The sequence below is a fragment of the Glycine max genome, chromosome 18, assembly GCF_000004515.6.
Source record: "Glycine max cultivar Williams 82 chromosome 18, Glycine_max_v4.0, whole genome shotgun sequence".
NCBI classification, from domain to species: Eukaryota; Viridiplantae; Streptophyta; class Magnoliopsida; order Fabales; family Fabaceae; genus Glycine; species Glycine max.
Genome location: NC_038254.2, coordinates 3,476,227 through 3,500,287, shown reverse-complemented (window position 1 = coordinate 3,500,287; position 24,061 = coordinate 3,476,227). Strand labels below are relative to the sequence as shown.

The following is a 24,061-nucleotide window of genomic DNA, read 5'->3' as shown; positions in this document are numbered from 1 at the left end:
ATATAAAAAAGTATATGACTATTAATTACAAAGGTTTTGTCCCAAAAGTAATGATTTAAACACACTTTTTCAATTTTCTAAAATATATAAAAAAATATTCATAATTTACTTTAATAATCAAATCAGAATATATAGCACGTAGTGAGGAACCACTACAAATTTTTTTTTTACTAACGAACAAAAATGTTTAAGCCTTACAATTACCTTTACTAATGTAACTTTTTGATGAAAAAAATTATTGGTATAAATATTATCATTTTATACTAACAACCTCATGCATTTTATTTTATTTCTGGTATAGAAATTTTTAGAGAAAGAGAACAATACATTATTTATCTTACATAAAAAAGACAAATGAAGACTCAAACTCACCACCTATCTATCAAATCAAATGCAAGACCTTTTTATTGTTCCACTTGATTAAACACTTGGGTTACAATATCATGTATGTATATACTAATACTTAAATACTAATAATATGTTTTAATGACAATTTAAACTCTATTAGATAAAAAAAATCTTTATTAGATAAATTGAAACTACATTAGAAAAAGAACTTAATTAATGTCAAACCACTAGTGTGTATATAGAATTTCTTTTATAGCGATGTCCAACCTAGCTAACCTCCGCTCACTTGGGAGAGTGAAAAATAACAGAAGATGGATGGGTCAGTAAAATAATTAAATTATTTATAATCCTTAAATTAATTCATTTGTTATCTGGCTTCCTCTCATTGAATTCCAATTACATGCAATTATTACCCACAATAATTTCTTGCACAGATAAGTTTTTAAAAGACATAATAATTACATTGATTGTTTTTTAGATAAACACAGGTTTAACCAACTTTTCTTTTTGTTTTTTGTTCTTATGTAGATTTCATTTGGTGCTTTTTTCTACTTAGATCTCTATGGGTGCCTAGTGCCAACACTTCATTCTACTCTTTTTTTCCTTTTGTTTTAAGATAACACAAGAAGATGAAAGGAAGGATGGGTTGGGGGAACAAGTCCATACCCGTTTGGTCAAGTGCTACTGTGCTTTGAGGAGGTTGTGAAACAAAGCACATGGCAACCCAAACAGAGTCCTGTGCCTCCTCTGGACCACATAGTGATGGACTCAGGGCCCTCTATGCCATTTTTAGCTTCTAGTAGCAGGACTTCAAAATATTTATAACTATGGTAGTACAAATGTCACAAATTATTCAAGTTTTGAGTTTTTTTTTTTCTAAATTTTTTATTGAAAATAATTTTGTTCGAACCAGATAAAATTATTATGATTAAAAAAAATTTCACTCCAAATACTTAACAGAGTTATGTATCTATATGATTCAAATTTGAGTTAAATACACATTCATATGCCAGAGTTAAATTGCATTTATCTTGTGCCATTTTCTTCATTTTTGCCCCCACTATCCTTCTTTACAACTACACTTCTTAGCGTGTATGAATCAAAGACTAACAATTTAAAAGGGTTCAGATCATGTCATATGAAAAAATCATTAAAAAACTAAGGACAAGTGCTGGAATCTTGATTGACCCTGGTCAATGATGGTGACCGTACATTAATCGTTTCAGCTTCTTTCTTTTCCTGTCTCACAAAAATGAGTACTTAGTCCCACTTACCTAAGCTCCGACTTATATTTCACGTTTTAATTGCTATCGGATAAGCATGATCGTCACCAACAATTAATTGCTAAAAGCTAATGAGTGTTATGCAATATACAATTATAATTAATTTTTGTCATGTCCCACGAGATATAACTTTCATGGTCTTAGTATTTATAGATCAAGGGATAATTATGAGTGGAAATGCCTAAGTGGATCGATATCTCTTCAAAGTGTTCCAAAGACATGTAACTAATCTTCAGTGACTTATTGAATACTTACATATATAAAATCCAATTTGACCAGATGACTCTCATCTCATTATGCTACATATGGTTTATGAGACTATGACTATTATATTGTTTTTTTCTTTTCTTCCCTATCCTTTTATCAAGGTGAAACTTGAAAGAGGGGTCCAAAATTCTCACCTATATGGCTGACACGTTGAAATAACTGTTTCTTCATCAATTATTGAGTGGGTCATGCACTTTTTTTTACCATCAGTTGTATATATACCTAATTCCACTATTTCTTAGTAGGATTATGAGAACTGAACAAGAAATGACATATAGATGAATCCTGAAGGTTTTTCATTAGCCATAAATTTTGTAGGGTGTTAAGCTTCAGTAGTAAGTGCCGGCACAGTATCGATGAATTTGTTGTTCTTCATGTTTATACCATTTTCCATAATGAAATGTTAGTAAGATTACGGACAATATAACGAGTCTGCTCCAATTTCTGATTCTTAGTCAAAATGTTTTTGTGTGACCCGTGAATTACTTCTTTATACATTTTGATGTGCTTAGAATTTGATATCCAATATCACTTGTTTGATGTTCTTTCTAATATTTTTGTAAATCAATTCTTAGGAAAGATTCCTTTAGACATTTTATTATTATTAAATGTCAACACTGTAGAATCTAGTTTATGGGCTAAATCAACCTTTGTTTCAATGAAGTTGAGAAGAAAAAAGTGAGTGAGAAAACAATACTTTTATGTTGTTTTGTTAAGAAGAGAAATAAAGAAAAAGAGAAAATAAAATGTGATATCACCTCAAAATAAATAAAAAATGCCTTTGACGAGAAGAAAGTGGAAGAATAAGTAAAAAAGAGGTGACATTCACACAAATTACGATTTTAACTTTTTTATTTCATAATATCTATGTAGTATATTAAGGTAATTTGTCTTTTGCAAGAAAAATCATTTTATTTCTCCTCATTCAAACCAAGTAAATGTAGAGAAAACTTAACTTTTTTTTCCTCTTCTACTTATTTATTATTTCTTTCAATGGAAACATCTTAAAATTTGTTCATTAGTTATTCATTTTTTATTCTCTCCCGCTTTACTTTTCCCTTTATCCAAACAAAACAAGGAAGAAATGGCCATGGGTGATTTGGGAACTAATGCAATGCATTTAGTCTTTATTTAGGAAGCATTTTAGTTAGAGTTATTTGCATTATTAGATGTTTAGGTCCTTGTTTATATTCAATTCATCGCATTTTATTCTTTTATCTAACTTGTTTCATTGTGGATATTTTCATGTGTATATAAGTCATGTTGACTTGACTTTTGGTGTTAAATGAAGCTTTCATGGTGCATGCTGGACTTTCACAATCAAACTTGGTTGTCAATGACCCTTTTGGAAGGAAAGAAAACAATTTTTGGGCTGACACATTTGGCATGAGCATGTCAAGTTCATTATTTTTTGATCAGGACCTTGACATGTTTGTCACGCAAGTGCCATTTAAGTGACAACTTTATTTTCTTATTTTGTGTGTATTTAGTGTATTTGGGCTTAAACAAATTTTAATCCATATCTTTAAATAGCTTAAAAAAACTTTATAGAAGAGTTCCGACTTTGAGGTTGACAGCTTAGGAGAGTTTTGAAGTTTTCTTAGCTTTTCTCTTCTCTAATCAGTACTCTTTCTCTTTTATGTTTTATTTGGGATAGCTCATGACTATGTGTTAGTAATCCTCTTTGTCTTGGGATTAAGGCGTACCCCTTGACAACTGTTCTATTTTGATTTAATTATTTTGAAGTATTTTTAATTTCATCTTGATTCTTCTTTTATCGCTATTCATACATGTTAGACGCTTAATCATCGTTTGCGTGACCTTAGATGCTTAAGGATAAACTAAGAGGTGAACTTAACCCGTTGAAACTATAGGTTGAGAACTTAGGTTTTAATTCACTATCGCATAACTAATCCTAGACGGATAAAACGAATTGCAAAGGAACGTAAAGGGTTTAATAGAACATAACACTACGACAGTAGGGATTAATTCAATTAGGCACATCTTCGTTTCTTGAAAAAGAACAAAGATCACATTAGATTAATTTGTCATTAGAAACGAATTAGAAAGAACCTTCAATTGATAGATTAAATGAACTTGAGTCTTGTTATGAAACCTCGTGACATAACATATATCACACTAGAAGAGGGGTTGAATAATATGTTAGATAAAAACAAAATCTTTTAGTATGAAGTTTTTTTTTCCACAAAGGATATGCAAAAACCAAAATTATTGATAGTCTCATCCAATGAATAGCACCAATTTCAATAAAAAAAAAACAAAAATATTGTCCAATGATTGATAAAATAGTACTTTTACAAAGGTTTTTCAAGATAATACTTGTGTGATAAAGTGTGTCAATATAAGTTAAAAAGAACATTAATCAAATAACTTAAGAGATAAGTAAAAATACTTAGTTTATATTGGTTCACTCAAACAGAATTGTGTCTAGTTTTCCTTAACAAACCACTGAAGGGTTTCACTGATCAAAGCTTGATTATAAACAAGTATTTTATTGTGTCACTCCTGGATACACTAATATTCTTTATGTCACTACTGACACATCTTTAAACTCTCTCTGAATCTAAGATACTCAAGTATTATTTAATACTAAGTCACTTATAGCATTCACAAACAAATAAAGTTTGATTGAATTCAAAGATTCAAATCACTCAACAAGAGTGGATGAAAAATTAAACTCAAATACAAATGAACAACTTTGTTAAGCAAAGAATGAACTAATTAAACATTGTTGTGTATCGTCCAATGACTTGATAAAATCTAACTTCATAATGCTCTTGCTTTTCACTTCATATTTTCATTCTCTTCTTTCTTGCATTTGATGGTAGAGCCTAGGTCACTTTTTATAGGCTTTATGAAAATTTCCATTACAGGATTAGTGCTTACTTTGATTTGACCGTTGTCCCAAAGCTGGAGGCAGTGCTATGTGTTACATTCTTATGGAAACAAAAAAAATAAAAGTACAAACAACCACATGTGCTTCTCTCTTTAGTGATAATGACCTCTGAGGAATATTTCTGGAAAATCTTCTATTATGTCATTCCTTAAATTCAAATGCTAGCAATTCAAAATAAGAGGGGAAAACATGAATTTGCGAAAGTTGAATTCATGCAGTTTTCTTTGTAGCTAACACTAATTTTAGTACAACATTGGATGTCATTATACTTGATATAAAAAAGATTGTATAAGTGATTAAGTCCATTGAACACGAATAAAAACAACACAATGTATGAACATTGATTTTCTCAAAGAGTGAATGCTAGTTTATAACAACACGTTGGATGTTAGATATTAATATAACAATTTCCACTTGTGATTGGACTTGAATTAATAGGAGATGTAGGATAAGAAATAATATCAAGTGTGCTCATAAATAGTTGGTCATGTTCTCTTAAGAATAGCTCATCAAAATTATGGGTAAGGATGGATCATCCAATTGTGATAGTGGACTGTCACTTAACACCTTGATCCCAGGATTTTCTAAATCTAAGTTTCCTCTAAATCAAATCTTTATCTTTTATATTTATCTTATTTCTAATATTTACAATTCAAAATATTCTATAATCAAATTTTAATCCTTCCCCAAATTATTTAGTTTCTATATTTAATTGTGATAATTGTTAAGTCCAAAAATGTGATCCATGTAGATTTGATAATTATTATCTGACGACTATCATGTACTTGTGGTTTTCTCACACCAGAACTCAACACAACAGAAAAATATATTATTAATTGTTAGGTTAAATGTGAATGTAGTTCATGTAAGTTTATATTTTTTTTAATTTTAATATATGTAAAAAAAATTATTTTCAATTCATGTGAATTTGCATTTTTTAATTTTTGTTCTTGTAAGTTTAGGTTTTTTTAATTTTAGTCCATTTAAAATTTTAATTTTTTTGTTCCTATAAGTTCTCACTTTAGGGATTAAATTAAAAAAAAAATAAACTTACTAAAACTAAAAACCAAGGACAAAACTTTAGAGTCCAAAATTGAGAAAGTGCAAATATACCTAAACTAAATTCATATTTAACCTTAATTTTTATTATTATTATTTATAGTTTAGTTGTTTCGGTCTTTATGCTTAATTTTAAGTGATTTAAATTAATAAAATTTGTTAAGAATATTTCTTGTACTTTAATTTTTATTTATTTTTTTACTTTTTGATATCAAATTCAATTCTGAAGACCCCCTAATATTATGTGGTTGTCCACTTGTCCTCCCTGAATACGACCCCACCATATTCAGTGATTGTTCAGTGCATTTTTGTCCTCCTTGAATACGACCCACCATATTCAGTTCGTTTCATAAAATTAAGTAACTAGTTTTTTGGTATTTTAATTTAATCAAACGGTAAGATTGTTTTCCATCTGCTTCTTTAATTGCGCAGATGTTGTATTTTGTTTCTTTATTTAAATACATGGCCCTTTGAGCAATCTCTACTGTGGATGATGACATGGCGTGTATTGGGTTAAATGAAGTTGGATTTGTAAAAATGAGTTCAAAGAAAAGTGATTTAAATTTTTAAAAGATTTGAATGTAAAACTATTAATTCTATGCAAACTTTTTTTTAAAACTTTTTGTGCTTTTGATGTTACATTATCATGCATTATAAACAGGAAACACATTAAAGTACTGAATACAAAAAGTAATCATTTTTTTAAAATTAAATATTTTTTAATTTTCAGTTAAAATAATTATTGTTCAGATTATATATATATATATATATATATATATATAATTTTGGATTAGTCACATGATGGTTAAGATAAAAAATGTTTTTAAATTTTTGCGAATGTGGTCAAAGTTTATTTTATTTTATTTTTAATTCTTTTTTAGTTTTCATCTTGATAACTTTTTGTTTTTAAAATGTTTTATTTACCATTTAATGATAATGTAAGATGAATTTAAATATGTTATATGAGTGACCGTTAAGAGGTGGTATAAGCCGTAAAATATATATAGGAACCATTTCAAAAAGTTTTAAATTTATAAAACCAAAAATTTAGGGTAATAACTAAAATTAACTATAACCATATACAAAGATAAAAAAAAATATTTATTCTTTTTTCTTTCAAAAATAACAAGTTGATATTCCATCTATTTATCTATCTCTATATATGTAAATAAGAAATTGATAATGTTCACTCTAGTTGAAGTGCATTAACAACAAAAATCAAAATATTTAAAACAAAAATACTCCTCAAATTTTTTTTTGTTTTTTTCATTTATTATAAGGGTATTTTAATAATTTAATATTTAATTAAAAAATAAAAAATTCCTCTCTCATATTACAACTTAATATTATTCTTATTTTTTTTCATTCCACATTTATGTTTTACAAGTAACAACCCATCATCATCTGCCAACAAAATTTGTCATAAAAGAGGAAGAGGAGAGAGAAATTTTTTTTTTAATTAAATATTAAATTACTATAATATCCTTAAAATAAATTATTTTAAATAAAATTATTAATATTTTTTTCTTAAATATTTTGGTGTTAGTTGCTAATACATCCCAACTAAGAATGAACATTAGCAATATATATATATAAATCAAATTACATATATTCTCAATAGAAAATAATCTTACTCAAGTTTATAAGGTTATTTTTAGCGACAATTTTTATTAAAATATTTAACATAATTACATGTTGAAGACTCAAACTCAAAATTATTAATTGAACTAAAATAATATTATATCATTTAATTCAGACACTTAATAATATTCATAATTTGAAAAGGAAATTAAATAGAATTTTTATGTAGGTAAATAAATAAAGGAAAATAATAATAAAACATTAAAAATCATTGAATCAATAATCCATATAAAATCCTCATTTTATGATCCATTATAAATTTTTTAATTGGTTTCTCTTTTTATTTATGTTATTTAATTTGATCTCTATTTTTATAACATTCAATTTGATCCTTTAATTATTTAAAAAAAATATTTAATGTTATATTTTATTGGATTTGTTTAACATCAATAATAGTGTCAATTTGGACGAAAGAGCCACTTTCAACATTTTTTAAAAATTACTACAAGACTAAATTAAATATTTTTATAATAAAAGGATCAAATTAAATAATATAAATAGAGGGAGACTAGTCTAACCTATAGTTTAATTAAATAAAGGAACCCTTATTTTTTTTTCCTTTTTAATATAAAAAATTAAAAATAGAAACACAAACTTATATAAAATGAATTGTTCTAAATCTCCTTCTTCTTTTATATGATAATTAAGTAATGAGTGTGAGAATTATAGAAAAATTTAGCATTACTCAAAATTTAAGCATGGCATCCCCAATTAATAATCTCACTTTAACTTCAAGGAAAACATTCTTAGTTGCTAACAACATTTAAAAAGAAAAAAAAAAAAAACAAAACAAAACTATGAAGCCTCGCTAAAAACAATGATATACTCCATGATAGTTACGTAACTCGGTTCGCTTAATGTGGCTTAAAGAAGCTATCCGTTTGGTGGTCGTTTTAGCCATTGATCTCTCAAAACAAGAAGAGTACAAAGTGACAAAATATTAGATAAATTTGCAAGTTTTTGTCGGACAAATTTTCAAACGCATGCATTCAGGTTAGGAGACAGTGTCTGTGAGCTGTTAGTATAAAATGCAAGTAAACAAATTTTATAATGTAACAAAATCTGCAAGCATTTTTTTTGCAAAAGTTATGGGATTTTAAACTGGGACAAAAAAACTTGCGGCTCAATAATTTTAGACAACAATTGCTTCCCTATTTTATTTTTCTCTTAAAGTCGACAATTGCTTCATTTTAAAGTTATAATATCGTCATAGCATTCATATTTTTTTGGATAAAGTCGTCATAGCATTCATATTGTTTATATAATTGTATGCATGTTCGTATACAGACATTTATATTGTAAATGTTTGTCATGTAGCAGATTAATGTAAATAGTTTGTTTACAAAATATGAATAAGGATTGAAAATTGAAATGAAAACTTCATCAGTTTTGATTTTTTATTTAAAAAAAACTCATGTTCATAAATTTAATTTTGGTATCTGATTTCTTGAATATGATTTTTTTCATAAGTTTGTTTTGAATTAATAAACAAGAGATCTTTATCCCGATTTTTAGAGTCATGTTTAGGTTTTTAATACAATATAGTTTATCAATTTTGTATAAAAAATTATAATTGTTACCGAATTGAACTCCACATATTCATTCAGAACTACTTGCCCAACATACACAAAAATGCAATTAATTAAGTAATATTATTGTTATTCAAAGTTGTATTGAAGAAGAGTGTGGCAGTAACAATATAGCGTGATAGTAGAGATAAAAAGAAAAAACAAAAATAAGGATATCAATACCAAACCCTTGTAGTTTGGAGAAGATCATATGATGTTTAAGCATAGTTCAATTTTTTTGTTTAACTCGCTGGTTGCTAATGCTTCGGGGATTTCGTTCCCTAGAGTTGTTCCTGTCTAGTTATTTTCGTCTCAATACCAAAAAAATAAATATCTATTTGTTTTATAAAATAAACTATAGTTAATAATATGCCAAATCTAACTATATTAACATAATCACTGCGGAAAGTGTATTTATTTTAATATAAGCTGCACTTGAACGGGATCCAATCAAATTATAAATATATTGGAGTGCGTGTTAACACTTTGTTTTTAATCTCGTGTCCTACACTACAGTGTAATGGTGGGTTAGGGCTTCTTCCTCTTCTTATTTTCTAACTAGCTTGGCACCAGCTGTAGTGTAGTTGACCAACATCAACGTCCCACTCCTACTTGCCAATCTTCTTCTTAAAACTAAATCTATCTTACGCTTAAATAATACGACAAATGCCAACACTTATTCTTATAATTAGTTTATTGGTTAAAGAATTAAAAGAATGTTTTTTTATTTTATTTTCTTATAATTTTTTAAAGAAATATACGTTTTCATTTAATTCGTTGATAAGTATTTTAAGAACACGGATTAACAAGATTTAAATAATAAATAATAAATACTTGCTTCATGATTTTTTTACAAGAAAAGTAACATCACAGAACAGTATTTCATCCTTTTAAACTGTGCATATAATGATAATATATAGAAAAATACTAACTAATATTTTTAGAATATTGGTTAATTAATATCCCAAGAGTTATGATTGATATTAAAAAAGCAAAAAATATCGTGTAGAATTTCAACAAATTAGAAATGATGCCAGTGTAACTTAACCATTAAAAATCAAAACTGAATAATACTATTGAAGTACTGGTAATAATCTAGTAGTATAATTAAGTAGAGTTGTTTTTGAATAAAATAATAAGTTGGTTTACGTGTCCACAAATATCCACAACTGTATGAAAGCGCAGTAAAGAAGAGGCGTGGGCAAGCAGACAGAGATCAGAGGACAGATACCGTTCCCATAAATAAATAAAAGAGAAATGTTAGCTTCATTCTCTAACACTCTGATGCATCAAAATTGATTAAAAATTATAAAATTTAGTGGATTATATCTTTTATTTAATGATTTTTTTTCTTTTATAATTTTTTATACATTTTAATTAATAAGAAACAATGTATATCAAGAAATGTGTTTAGAATATTTCCTTTGGACTCATAGATAAATAAAAATGATTAATTCTAAATTAATTAAAAAATTAATTATATCATTTAATTTTATTAATCTCAAATAAAAATAAAATTATTTTTAAAATATTTTTTATTCAATTTATTATCATAAATAAAAATATTATTAAAAATACAATTAAAACTAAATAAAAGATGTTTTAAAAACAATAATATTAAATACGATAAAATTAATCAATTATATATATATATATATATGAGTCCCGAGTATCTCCAAACAATTCTAATAGATAAAATCATCTAACCAAGACACACCTTCCAATTTTAAATATCTGAAGCCAAATTTAATTGGGTGGGATCATAAGATAGTAGTAGATCTGAGTGTGTGTGGAAAATGAAAAGAATAATAAGATCCACCCCACTCAACCGAAGAAAACGCGTCTTCTTTTGGCGTTTCTCTGTTCCCCCCAGCCTCTCCCTTTTCTTTTCTTTTCCCCGCTATATATAACAACACAACCTGCGATACTCACATTCACACAAACATCATTATGGCTCCATCTTCACTGTTTTCAAACATGCATCTCTTCTTCTTCTTTCTTCTTTCCTCCATACACCTCTCTCTACAACTCAACCACACCACCTCATTATTCTCACTCTCTTTCCCTCTCACACCACTCTCTCTCTCCACCAGCACCGCCTCCAAGATGATGCTACTCAACTCTCTCCTTGCAAACAACAACAACAACAACACACGACTTAAATCACCACCTTATTCCTCTCCCTACAACTACAAGTTGTCTTTCAAATACTCCATGGCTTTAATCGTGGACCTTCCCATTGGGACCCCACCGCAAGTTCAGCCCATGGTTTTGGACACCGGAAGCCAGCTCTCGTGGATTCAGTGTCACAAAAAAGCACCCGCTAAGCCTCCCCCAACGGCGTCGTTTGACCCTTCTCTCTCCTCCACCTTCTCTATCCTTCCGTGTACTCACCCTGTCTGCAAGCCGCGAATTCCCGATTTTACCCTCCCCACCTCCTGCGACCAGAACCGCCTCTGCCACTACTCCTACTTCTTCGCCGACGGCACCTACGCCGAGGGCAATCTCGTCAGAGAAAAATTCACCTTCTCCCGTTCCCTTTTTACCCCTCCTCTGATCCTCGGCTGCGCCACCGAGTCCACCGACCCCAGGGGCATTTTGGGAATGAACCGTGGACGCCTCTCTTTCGCTTCGCAGTCCAAAATTACTAAATTCTCATACTGTGTCCCCACCCGCGAGACCCGACCCGGTTACACTCCAACCGGGTCGTTCTACCTTGGCAACAACCCGAACTCTAACACATTTAAATACATCGCAATGTTGACTTTTGGTCAGAGTCAACGCATGCCGAATCTCGACCCTTTGGCCTACACTGTAGCCTTACAGGGGATAAGAATCGGAGGAAGAAAACTCAACATCTCGCCGGCGGTTTTTCGTGCTGATGCTGGCGGGTCGGGTCAAACTATGGTTGACTCCGGATCCGAGTTCACTTACCTTGTTAACGAGGCTTATGATAAGGTGCGGGCTGAGGTGGTTAGGGCTGTGGGCCCCAGGATGAAGAAGGGTTACGTGTACGGTGGTGTTTCGGACATGTGTTTTGATGGGAATGCAGTTGAGATCGGACGATTGATAGGGGACATGGTGTTTGAGTTCGAGAATGGGGTGCAAATAGTGATTCCCAAGGAGAGGGTTCTGGCTACCGTGGAGGGTGGGGTCCACTGCGTAGGGATTGCGAACTCTGATAAATTGGGTGCGGCCAGTAACATTATTGGGAATTTTCATCAGCAGAATCTGTGGGTAGAGTTTGATCTGGTCAATCGCAGAGTGGGTTTCGGTACGGCTGATTGTAGCAGATTGTCTAACTAGAATGGGGGTTTAACGATTGGATATGTGTTGGTGCATGTAACTTGCGTGTGTCAGCTGTAGGTAACTAGAGATTTTGTATGTAGGGAATATCAACGTGTCACGTGTGTGATCAGGCACATGATCATGATGATGTGGTTGAAATCAGACGGTCCAAGAGCGAGGAAGAAAAAGAAAGTTCTACAACTGTTGCCATGATATGACGCGAACTGCTTTTAGAAGATGTGTGAAGGCACATAAGTTATCTAGTACACTGAGACCATTGTATATATGAGGATTAATTAGAGGATGTGTATTATTTACATATATATTAATATTAATATATATAATAACCATTGCTTTGTTTTTTAAGATATAATATACTGTATACGATAACGTGAATGTCTTCCTTGAAACTTTTATTTCTCTATGTTGTGCAAATATTATGTAGTCCCATTTTTATGTAGTTAGGGCAATATATTTTTTAAGTTTTAGCTTTAGCTATTCTTATAGTTAACTACTACTACTAATTTGATACTCATTGCTTACATGCGTTTACAGAATTACTATCAATCATTAATGGGTGGCTCTTTAACCTAAAGCATGATTAGCATGCTAAGCGTGTTCTGAATGTCATGCTAAAGTATTTCACTTTTCCCAACCCTCAAACGCTTGATTTGAATGAGGTGCAACTGTGCAGACGGGTTACCTAATTAACATTGTAATGCAAGCTTAGTTATAATTATAATGCTCATTAAAAACAAATTAATTAATGTTTATGGCCTTTATGGTGAAAGAAAGCGAGTTTGTTTATTGCTAGTAATTAATATAAGGAGCAATGATACATAGACTGAGTAACTGACACAAACCCTCATTCTCTAATACAAGTAGTTGATACAATTCCATGATCCATTACGTACAATTGCTTTTGTTTGTCCTATATATTCAGTTTTTTTTTTCTCTCTCATCAATGGTAATGGATTTCTTGAAATCAACTTGGCAGGGCCATTTTGTCAAGACAGCTACTATACCAATCACCGAGTTATAGAGTGACGGTCTTGCGGATTGAATATGACTCGTTATTTTTATTTTTATTTATTTCTTGTTTAGAACTGGTGTCACTGGATAGGGCACTTGGGCATATTAGGGTTTCAACCAGAGACCTATTAATTTAGAGAATTACTATTACTTATACATGTTCGAATTGTAAACAATTTGACTTAATTGCAACTATTTAACTAACATTTAGATGTTATCTTCTTGAAGATCGAGTATTGCCAACGAAGCAGAAAAAATAGGGTTGCAGCTATTCGAACCTACACTGATAGTAAAAAGTCAATCACTTGTATCAACTTGTATTGAAATTGTCGCTCACGAGGAGGGGAGTTCTCTTGAACTTTTAATAGATGTTTGTAATTGGTTAAATTTTAATCGATAGCTACTCATTTTGAATGAATGATTAGACAAAAAAATAGATTTATCTCCATATATATATATATATTAACTTCTATATGTTTGTATTAAAAAAATAACTTCTTTATGTTTGTGTAAGTTGATTTTTTTTTATATTTTATTTTAGACAAGAAAAACTTTGAAAAAAGCCCACTTTTTCCTTTATTAAAACAACTGTAACTTGTGGGTTCTATATCTTTCTCATTTTTTTAAAATCAAATTAATTTTATTGATTCTCTCTGTCTCTCTAATGGCACGTGCATGTCTCTCTCATCTCAATCTTTAGCCTTCAATTTCACGTTGCCAACACTTGCTAATTGTGAGTAAAGCCAAAGTTGTTATATATACGTTTTGTTTTGCACTTTTTTTTTTTATGTATCTTCACAAGTAGGGAAAGAGGTTAAACTGGAGCAAAAAAACAACTATATCCTACTGAAATGGATGAAGTACATAATTTAGCTCTTGGCCGGTTAGTATGATTTTTTTCCCTCAATATGTTGCAGATTGTAAAATGGTGAGACATTGAACTATTGAAGGTAAGAGACATTAAAGCCTGGGTGTGTGAGAGAGAGAAAAAAAGATGGCAGGTAAAAATAATTCTAAATTTCCCTGCAACATTAATATATCTTTATTATTTTTTACTTTTAAATAAAAGTATTAAATACTTTTAGTTTTAAAATAGTAAATATAATTAAATTTTATTTAATATTTTTTTTATAAAGTATCTAGAAGATTTGTAGGAGAATACAAATATACATACAAAAAGTCTCGTATTTTATTTAAGAATAATGGTACTGATTTTCTTTGAATTTTGATCCTAATGATACTTAATTCTTCTTAAATGAAAACTTATACTTATCTCTTTATCTTTGTATATCATTCTTATATGTTGAGATATATTAATGTTAAAAATATTACAGGCAACTATCATATTTTATGATAACTATCATGCTGACATATAAATGAAAGTGTAACTTTTCAATCAAGAAAAGTGAAAATATAATTAATACTAATGTTAGAGAAAGTTAGTATAGTTACTCCTTTTGTGGGTGAGACAGTGTTTTTTATTTATTATTTTATCTCTAATCCGATTTTTTATGAAGAAAAAATCAACACAAATTATTTGCTTTATTAATATATTAATTTTAGAAATATATTTAAACCGATTTTATTTTTAAATTTTGACCCCTAAAAATTTGTCTAGCACCTGCCCAGCTCGTATTAATCAACCAAGTTTTATCACATAGCAATGGACATGCCGCCACAAAAAGTGATTTTAACAATACGAAAATATAAATTAAGATTTACCCAAAAAGGTAAAAGGATATTGGTTTCATAAGATGAGGAAAAAAGCATTAGTAGTAGAAGGAGGAAAGTGAACAAACAAGACTTTACAATTAGGAAGAAATGAGGTGGGATGGGACAAGAACAGCTGCTTTGTTCGCCGCCCAAAACACTAACTGCTTCTTCTAATTCCCGACAATATCTTTCCTATGGTTAAAGTCGTTAACAAAATTATGTTATTATACATAATTTTATATTATTATTTAAATTATTTTAAAAATTAATAATTTTATTACATGATAAATTATAATTAAATAATTATATTAAATGTTTTACACTGTTAGTCAGTCATTACATCAATATTTTTCTCTATTATATATTGAAACAAACAAGGTGAATGTATTCTCTTAAATTGTTACTAACATTCAATTTTATAGAGGAGAAAAAAGAGAAAAAAGTTTGAAATTGGAATTAAAGAAAAAAATATTATACGAAATTTGCCTTTCCTTTGTGTTTTTTGTTTACCCAAACAAACACACTAATTATCGTTCGTATTTTAACTCCCATTTCTCTATTTTCATTGGTCAATCCAATAGGCTTTAACTGTCCTTAGAGTAATACTTATGCACAGCCTGTAATTATTCATAGCAAAAACAAAATTAAATTATGAATTATAAGGGAAAACACATTAATGTTACCTACACGCACAAAAATCTCCTCACACATGTCCCACAAAAATAGAATGAATGGTTGTTTATTTATTTTTATTTATTAATTATTACCCTACACACCTAACTTGGTTTTTGTCATCAAATCATTTCTATTTGTGTAGGTTCAATGAGATTTTGCTTCTGTGAAACAAATAATCCTCTAGGCAAAATGCTTTGACTCTTTTTTTAGTTCAATAAACCAATCCATATATTTTCTATTGCAATCATTGTTTTATTTTTCTCGTTATTATATATCAAGAACACATGCCTGTAGTTACAATCAACAAAACTTGAAGATAACATAATTTTTTTTAACGATAACGTTAAAAAAAAATATTACTATTTTAGTATATATTGAGTTTTAAATTCTATACTTATACAAAAATTAATCGAACTCTTAATAAATTTTCGTTCACGCGGTGCTTATTAGCATAGATAAACTGCATTTTTGGTTAATCTTCGCGAGTGTAGTAAAGTAGAAACAAGGAGGCCTCGTAAGGATGGTAAGTTGGTAACAATATTAATTGACAATTAATAGCAACTAATTAGAAGTGGCACCACAACCCGTGAATTCATGTAGCTTTGTCTTTTTCTGATAGCGTCATGTGTAAAAAAAAATTGCAAATATTAATCATTACTATTTCTAAGAAAACGATTTTTATATTTCATTAGATTCAAAATGTAAATTTAATTCTTTGCAGGAACTATAACTTTTCTGTACTACGTAGCAACTATTATAGACTAAATTTGCATGGTACTACTAACTAATAAACGAAAGATACTTTCCAACTGCCTAGTGTCCCTAGTATTTAATGCTTTGATTAAAATGATTTCTCAAGAAAAATAATCTCCAAGGGTCACTCAAATAGTTATCGTGAGTGTGAAGAGATATTGGTCCGGCTTATAATTGATGTCTTTTGGGTAATTTAATTTAATTATGAGCAATGCTATATTACACGAAAAACTCCTGCACAAAATCACACAAATTTTACATAGATCAATGAGAACATGTATAACCATTCAAAGGGAGAGATAATAAAGTATATTTTCCAACAAAATAAAAAATACACGACTGTTCGTAACTTTCGTACTATTTAGCAATTTTCTTAATTTATTTTATACTATTTTTTAAAAGTAAAGTATTAATTAGGATTTCATTATGTTTTAATCTATTAAAATCTCTGATACATATTTACTTCCTTTGTTTATATTATATGAGTAATTTTGAGCCTTGATCAAGGTTGTATTTAGGCCTATCTCTGTCTTTTAGTTTATTAGTAGGAAATTGGAATCTACAATATTATTTTATCTTTCTTCCTTCCTAGCTTTATCATTAAGTTATCTTTAGTAATTAGTCCCTGATATTGAATGAATGGTCAATGAAGCCTAACCATAACTCGACATAATGTAGCTCAATGTGATACTCCACCTCTATGTATTGACCTATGTACTTGCATGGTCATATATATATATATGCTCTAAAATCACCTACTCACAGCATGAGCAACGACGACATATGTTATTGTCGAAAGATATATATGGAACTCTCCTAACAACAAATCCGTAAATTATATGCTAGGTAATCTGTAATCTCACTTAATCCTTTACTCCATCCAAATGTGTATGATCTTCAACATATTATACAATTACATCTTATCCTTTTCAATAGAGTATTTTTGTTAGAAAAAACTATTTCGTTATAATAATTTGTGTAAGTAATCTTTTTCTTTAAAAGTGTACATATTACCTTGAAAGATAAATAATATGAAATGGATCGAAGTATGTGAACTTACAACTCTATTTTAACTTTTTTAATAAGGATAAATTTATTAAAGAAAAATATTTTATAGTAATAAATTGTCAACAAACCGTATATTACAATTAAAAAGATAAACAATTTGAGAAAAGGAGTGTATAATATAAAGAGAAATTAATGGAAATATTGGAAAGTATATATAAATAGATTGCCGATACACAAATTGTTCAAGTATGTTGAAAATGCATTATAGTCTTAAGTTATTATTAATTTGAAATTAATTGCATTTGGTTAATACTTAATTGACATTTATTTAAATATAAATTATAGTTAAAGCTCCTTTTTATAATCAGTTTGATCATTTCACCACTTCAATTGTTTTTGTATAAAATCTGCATTTATACGCAATACACTAAAGTGTAATATATTGCGGAAAAATTGAAAATAAACTATAAGAGCTATTACAACATTTATACAAAATAAAACGCCTAATTAGTTAGGAGTAATTATTTCAAGGGTGGCAAAAAAAACATATAACCTAGAGGCTATAAACGATTTTGTAGCAAATATTAACTCTTTTTTTTTCATGAAATTGGAAATTAACACAAGGAGGCATCTTTGTGAATAAATGCCAGAAGGAAGCCACTGGGACACATTAGTCGTAAGGGTTATAATTATATAGTGGGTCAAAAGAAACAAAACACGGAATGGCCCATAGCCATAAATGGGTTAGAGAGTAGTTAAATACAATAGTCCCTAGTTTTAGATTTTATAATTATCCACACTTTTAAAGTTTTGATTTGCTTAAAATTATTTTCAAATTAAGAAACTACTATATGTTATTTTTAAAATTTTCAATATTTTTATTAAATAAAAAAGAAGAATATTAATTAAATAAATAAAAAATCAGAAGCAAAAATAAAATACTGTAATTGGGATTTATTTTTGGTGAATGTTAATAAAATGGCAGTAGTAATTATTACAAAATATTTAACGAGGTGCAGACAAAAAATAGCTCAAAGTGAAAAAGGTAAAGGGTTTCTTCCAGGGGAGAGTAGGTTACGTCACAATCACAATAGTGGTAATAGGAACATTATTTATAGGAGCCAGCTGGCCATGAAAATCGAGAAAAAATAAAAGTGCAATCCCAAGGCAACGTTACGTTATTATCTGACCCAAAATTATAGTAATAATTTCACAAACAATTGGAGTATTTTATTTTACAGCTATGGCTAAGTTGGAAATGGGAGGCAGCCCTTAGAATCTCTCATTTTCAGCTCAAAAGATGACCAAAGTAAGCATATAATATTCCAGATGGGTACAAGAAACACTGCCGAATTCCTTGAAAAAGAAGGTGCAAAATTTAAATTTCGAAGGGTGAAGTCAATTGATAAAGTGGAAATCCAAAAGGGAAAGGAAGGGTCAATTACGTTATGGGCAGGGGAGTAGGTGTGTTTGGGGTTGCACATATATGGGAATGGTCCCAACCCTTGTCCTCTCCTTTCTAAATGCATTGATTTTTTAATAAGATTTTTAGGATGTGTTTGGTTTGTATTTTTATTTTTTAAAATTATTTTTATTTTTAAAAGATTTGAATTTTAAAAATATGTTTAATTTGACTTTTTATTTTCTATTTTCAGAAAATAAAAATATTGAAATTTTATGATATATTGACTTTTTGTCTTTTTTGTATTTTTTTACTCAAAATGAAATTCATGTTTTCATTTTATTATTTTCATTTTTTGATTGTTTCCTGTTTTTATTTTTATTGAAAATGTTTTCAAAAATTCAACCAAACACATTTTTATCACAATTTTTTATTTTCAGTGAAAATGAAAACAGAAAACAACTAAATCAAACACCCCTTATTTTTTGTATTTATTTTTTTTATTCATTGAATTTATATTGAAACGAGATTTGTAACAATTTTAACTACTAATTAAACATGTACTAACTCATCACTATTATTACTTTTGTTTATATTATAAGTATTTTTTACAAAAGATAATTATGATCGAGTTAAAAAATAATTATAATTAATAAAATTTTCTTCTTATTTAACCTAATTATACATTCAAAATTTGTTTTTATAATTATTGATTAAATTGTAATAGTTTCATGTTAATTAGTTCATGCACTCTGTTGTACTACCAATATTGCTTGTTATCAAAAAAGAAAAAAAAAGACTACCAATATTGTTTTTGACACCTTTGTGGTGCTTATGTATTACAGCAAACCAGCTTTGAACTCAGATTTTTCAGTTTTTCGTGATGTCTTTGGTTTTTGTATTATGTGCTGCTTCATTGTTTTAGCCTTTAGTTGGTACTTTGTAGGGATAGAGCCAGACAAGGAAAAGAGATGATGAAAAACTTTGCTTTAGTCGGCATTACATTAGAAGTCATGGGATACACAAACACCGAAGATATTTTAACTTGAATTCACAGTATAGCCTATTTTCTAATGGATCAACATCAAAGAAATTGGATTATGTAACATAATGCCAACTAAGAGTCATGTAAAGGTGGTTATGATCAAATTTTAACAGGTTGATTTAACAACTGAAAATTTGAAATATTGGACAAGCATTAGATATTATCTAATTTTCAAGAAATAGAATTTGGGACCTTTGATCTAGAGTTCTGATTTTATTACCAAAGACATAAATTGAATGACATATAATTATTTTGATTTAATTAATTAATTATTTTGAATTTGAGTTTTAAAAATACTACTACGTTAAATACTTATAAGAAAAAATTATCACTGATAATAGTTTAACTCAATTCAAACACGATTGATTTAATTGGGAAAAAGATACTTATTTAAAGAAATAGTATTTGAAACCTTTAATTTGGTGATGAGTTCTAGCCTTATCAACAAATGTATACATACATCAAATGACACAAAATTATTTTGGTTTAACTAATTAGTTGTTTTGAATTTGGTTATGAATATATTACTTTGTTAAATATTAAAAGAGAGTTTTATTACTTATAATAGTCTAACTCGATTCAAACAAGATATGTTTAGTAAAAAGATATTTATTCATTTAATATATTTTAAATGAGTGTAATAACAAATTTTTTAACTCAATTTTCATTAATAAAAATTACATAATTTAAGTTAAATTTATTAAATAAGAAATGAAACTTGTATAATTTTATTTTTTAATAAATTTCTGCATGCAATAAAAAGTATTTTTAATGAGTGTATTAGATAGTGTTTTTCTAACATTTTTTTAATGCACTAGGAATCATTTGATTTGAAAATATTTGTTTTTATTTTTCATTTGTATCAAAATTATAAGAACAAGAAATGAAAATATAAAAATATATTAAAATATTTTTACTATCTTTTGCATAAAATTTGGAAAACAAGAAACAAAATAAAATAGAAAATGAAAAAAGAAAAAACAAATCTGAAACCGAACAACTCCCCATATATGTAACTTGCAATTTTTCATATAGAAAACTTTGTTCTTTTAATTTATTAATTTACCAATATAACATTGAAGTTTTATTTACCCCTCTTTCTACATTTTTCCCTCCATCCTTGTGTTTAAAATGAATAATTAAGGATATATTAAGTATTTACTTTTAATATAATAAAAATATATTGATAGTAATTCATTAAATAACTTAATACTAATAATTATACCCTTATTTGCTTTAACATTTGACTCCCTCCCTTGATATAGGTGCTTCCCATTTCAAGTTGTAAAGCAATTAAAAAAAAAAAAAACCTGAATTCGTTTTTCTTCTTCTGGGTCTTGAATTTTTCGCTTCTTAAGAATGGCAAAACATGGTCCCAGCTCAAATCACCATCTGCCTCGAAATAGGGCCGTGAATAGTTTTAGTTTGGGCCCACAATATCACTTTTTTTTTGGATTTTTTTGTCTTTGTACTGTTTTATTTATTTATTATTAAAATTAAATAAAGTCATTTTCATCTTAAACAGAATAAATCCATTGATTTGATGCTTAACCGAGTTCAGTTTAAGTACAAAGTACAAATCAGTGTTTCTCTAATAAGATGCTAGACTCTAGTACTTGCTAGTAGCTACTTTTGCTCCCTAATAAGCACTATTTACTATCAAATGAAAAAGAATAATGTTAATTATCATTTACCAGTACTATTTACTATCAAATAAAAGGAGCAATGGTAATTATCCAGTTGCTAGTTTTTTTTTTGGACAGCTGCTAGCTGCTAGTTTTGCTCCCTAATAATTGCTATTACTAGCAAACAAAAAAGAATGATGTTAATTACTGAAAACTTATTAATTAAAGACTAATTCCAAGGGTTAAAATGTTTAGTCACTATAGAGAAGTCAATTTAGAAAGAATTAAAAAAATTCAAAAATTTAGTCATTATCAAAACTGATTTAGAGACTGAATAAAGTCATTAATCATTCTTAATTTTTTTTTATTTAGAGATTTTGTTTGCTACAAATGGAATGTGATTAGAACCTGTTTTCAATCCTCAATCGGTAATGATCAATTTTATTTATCTGTTTAGGAAAAAAATTGCTGACAAATTGAGACGAATGCCCCTTAAAAGATTTATTTATTTATTCATAAACTGATATTTCATTTTAGTTTATAGTTAGAGACTGATTTTTCATCATTAACAACAAATTAATTTTCAGTTTTGATAAAGTGCACCCATAAGAACTTAATAATGGTGAATATTGGAAAGTATACCATAGGCTGTGATATGTGAGAAATGAGAATTCCTTGAGCAAGCAGATAGTTGAAACGTTGTTGCATGCTTCTGCATATCTATCACCACCACACACAGCTCAGCACTTTCTTTAAAAATCAAATTGGGCATCATATCAGGTAGTTAGTGAACCATTCGATCTTGTCCCCAATCTTAATCATATTTAATTCAGTATCTAACGTTAACAAGTGATCCTAACTTCGTCTTCTAGCTTTTGCAATTGCAACAATTTGTTTGGTTTATTAACGAACATATATATATACCATTCGTATCAACTATTCATGGGACGTATCGTGACTTTGTAACAACCATCAGAGAGTTATCGTGACTTCGAAACAACGCCATGCTAAAAAATCATCCTTTAGTACAACCATTAACAACTCATCATAGATGTTGAATCTATCTTTTTTCTTGTACGATGGCGTAATGAAATTTAACCTTAGTATGTCTGATTTCACGATAGGTTTTCCATAATCATATTGGAATATTAATTAAATTGATTGTGTCTAAGATTGATTATGAGATTGAAAAAAAAATTATACTAAATTTATTATTAACTTATTTTTATAATAAAAACATTCAAAAACAAATTAGAGTATTACTTTAAAATCAATTTTATGTAAAATTAATTTTATCTATATTCATCCGAACATACACTTAGATCTCATAAAGTCTACCTAATTTCCTTACAAGAAGTTATTTACCTAATTTCCTTACAAGAAATTATTTACCTATATATCTTTTCTTTTTGAAGTCTTTTTTAAGAGAACATGAACTTATCAAATTGTAATGTATAAGTGCAAATGAAAATTCTATTCTGGAAAGAAGAATTGTACATGACAAATAAAAAAATCATCAAAAAGTTACAAACATGACAAAGAAGTGTTCTTTTACTTCAAATTTGTTCATAATACAATTAAAAGGAACTCACGTATATTTTTCATGTGAAAAAATTACTCAAGTTTCAAAATAACTCACTCATAATTGAAAACAAAGGTTAACAAGAATATTAAAAAATTGTGTTTATATTATTTTTTTATATAAAATTTAAAAAAAATCTATTTAGCAAAACACGGAAGAAAAAAATAAATATACTTTTGTGAGTCATGTATTGTTGATAATGGAAAGGTTTTGGACTTGCTTGCCTTGCCAATAGATAAATTCTAGAATAACATAGCTAGAGCATGTTGTAGTCTTGTGTATTATAAAAGGTAAAGTCTCACATTGCTTAGAATAATCTTAACTCACTTATTTATATACAACTTGTGATATTACACTTTAAAGTAGCTAACAAGTTATAAAAGCCTTGTGCATGAGCTTGAGTTATGCGAACTTATTGTAATATAAATTCTCTCTTACTTTTATTTTCTTATTTCTATTCCTAGGCTTAAATTTTCGTCCTGGTGTTTTGTAGCCTCAGCGACTAAGAAGTTCTAAAAAGTAATTATCTACGTTTTCAAAGGAAACCAGTTCATGACACCCACCCCAAATTGAATTTGCATCTAATAGGGCTAATTAACAAGCTTACGACATAACAAGAAATGCTACAAAAATATATATATAAGAGCTAACAATTAGTTTCCTTCAAGCCATTACTTAATTTCTAGTCTCTACCACACAGACCACATCTGATTTCTACAAAGCAACCACCAAATTGTTTCTCAATATGTCACATACAACCGACCATAATAATATGGTTAAAATTCAATATCCTCCATCAAGATGCGGCTTTTAGCTTTTGCACAACTATCAGACTCGAACATGGCCAATTCTAAG

The 24,061-nt window shown here is 28.5% G+C and overlaps 1 protein-coding gene across 1 annotated transcript; it reads left to right on the top strand.

Annotated features, from left to right (window-relative positions):
• The first annotated feature begins 10,992 nt into the window (after window positions 1–10,992).
• LOC100806624 (aspartic proteinase PCS1) lies at window positions 10,993–12,718 on the top strand. The gene has a single exon (XM_041012045.1). The coding sequence runs from the start codon at window positions 11,034–11,036 to the stop codon at window positions 12,387–12,389; it is 1,356 nt and encodes a 451-aa protein (XP_040867979.1). The 5' UTR covers window positions 10,993–11,033; the 3' UTR covers window positions 12,390–12,718.
• Window positions 12,719–24,061: the final 11,343 nt, after the last annotated feature.

Coding starts and splice junctions, on each gene's coding strand:
- LOC100806624 (XM_041012045.1), top strand. CDS start 11,034: ATGGCTCCATCTTCACTGTTTTCAAACATGCATCTCTTCTTCTTCTTT.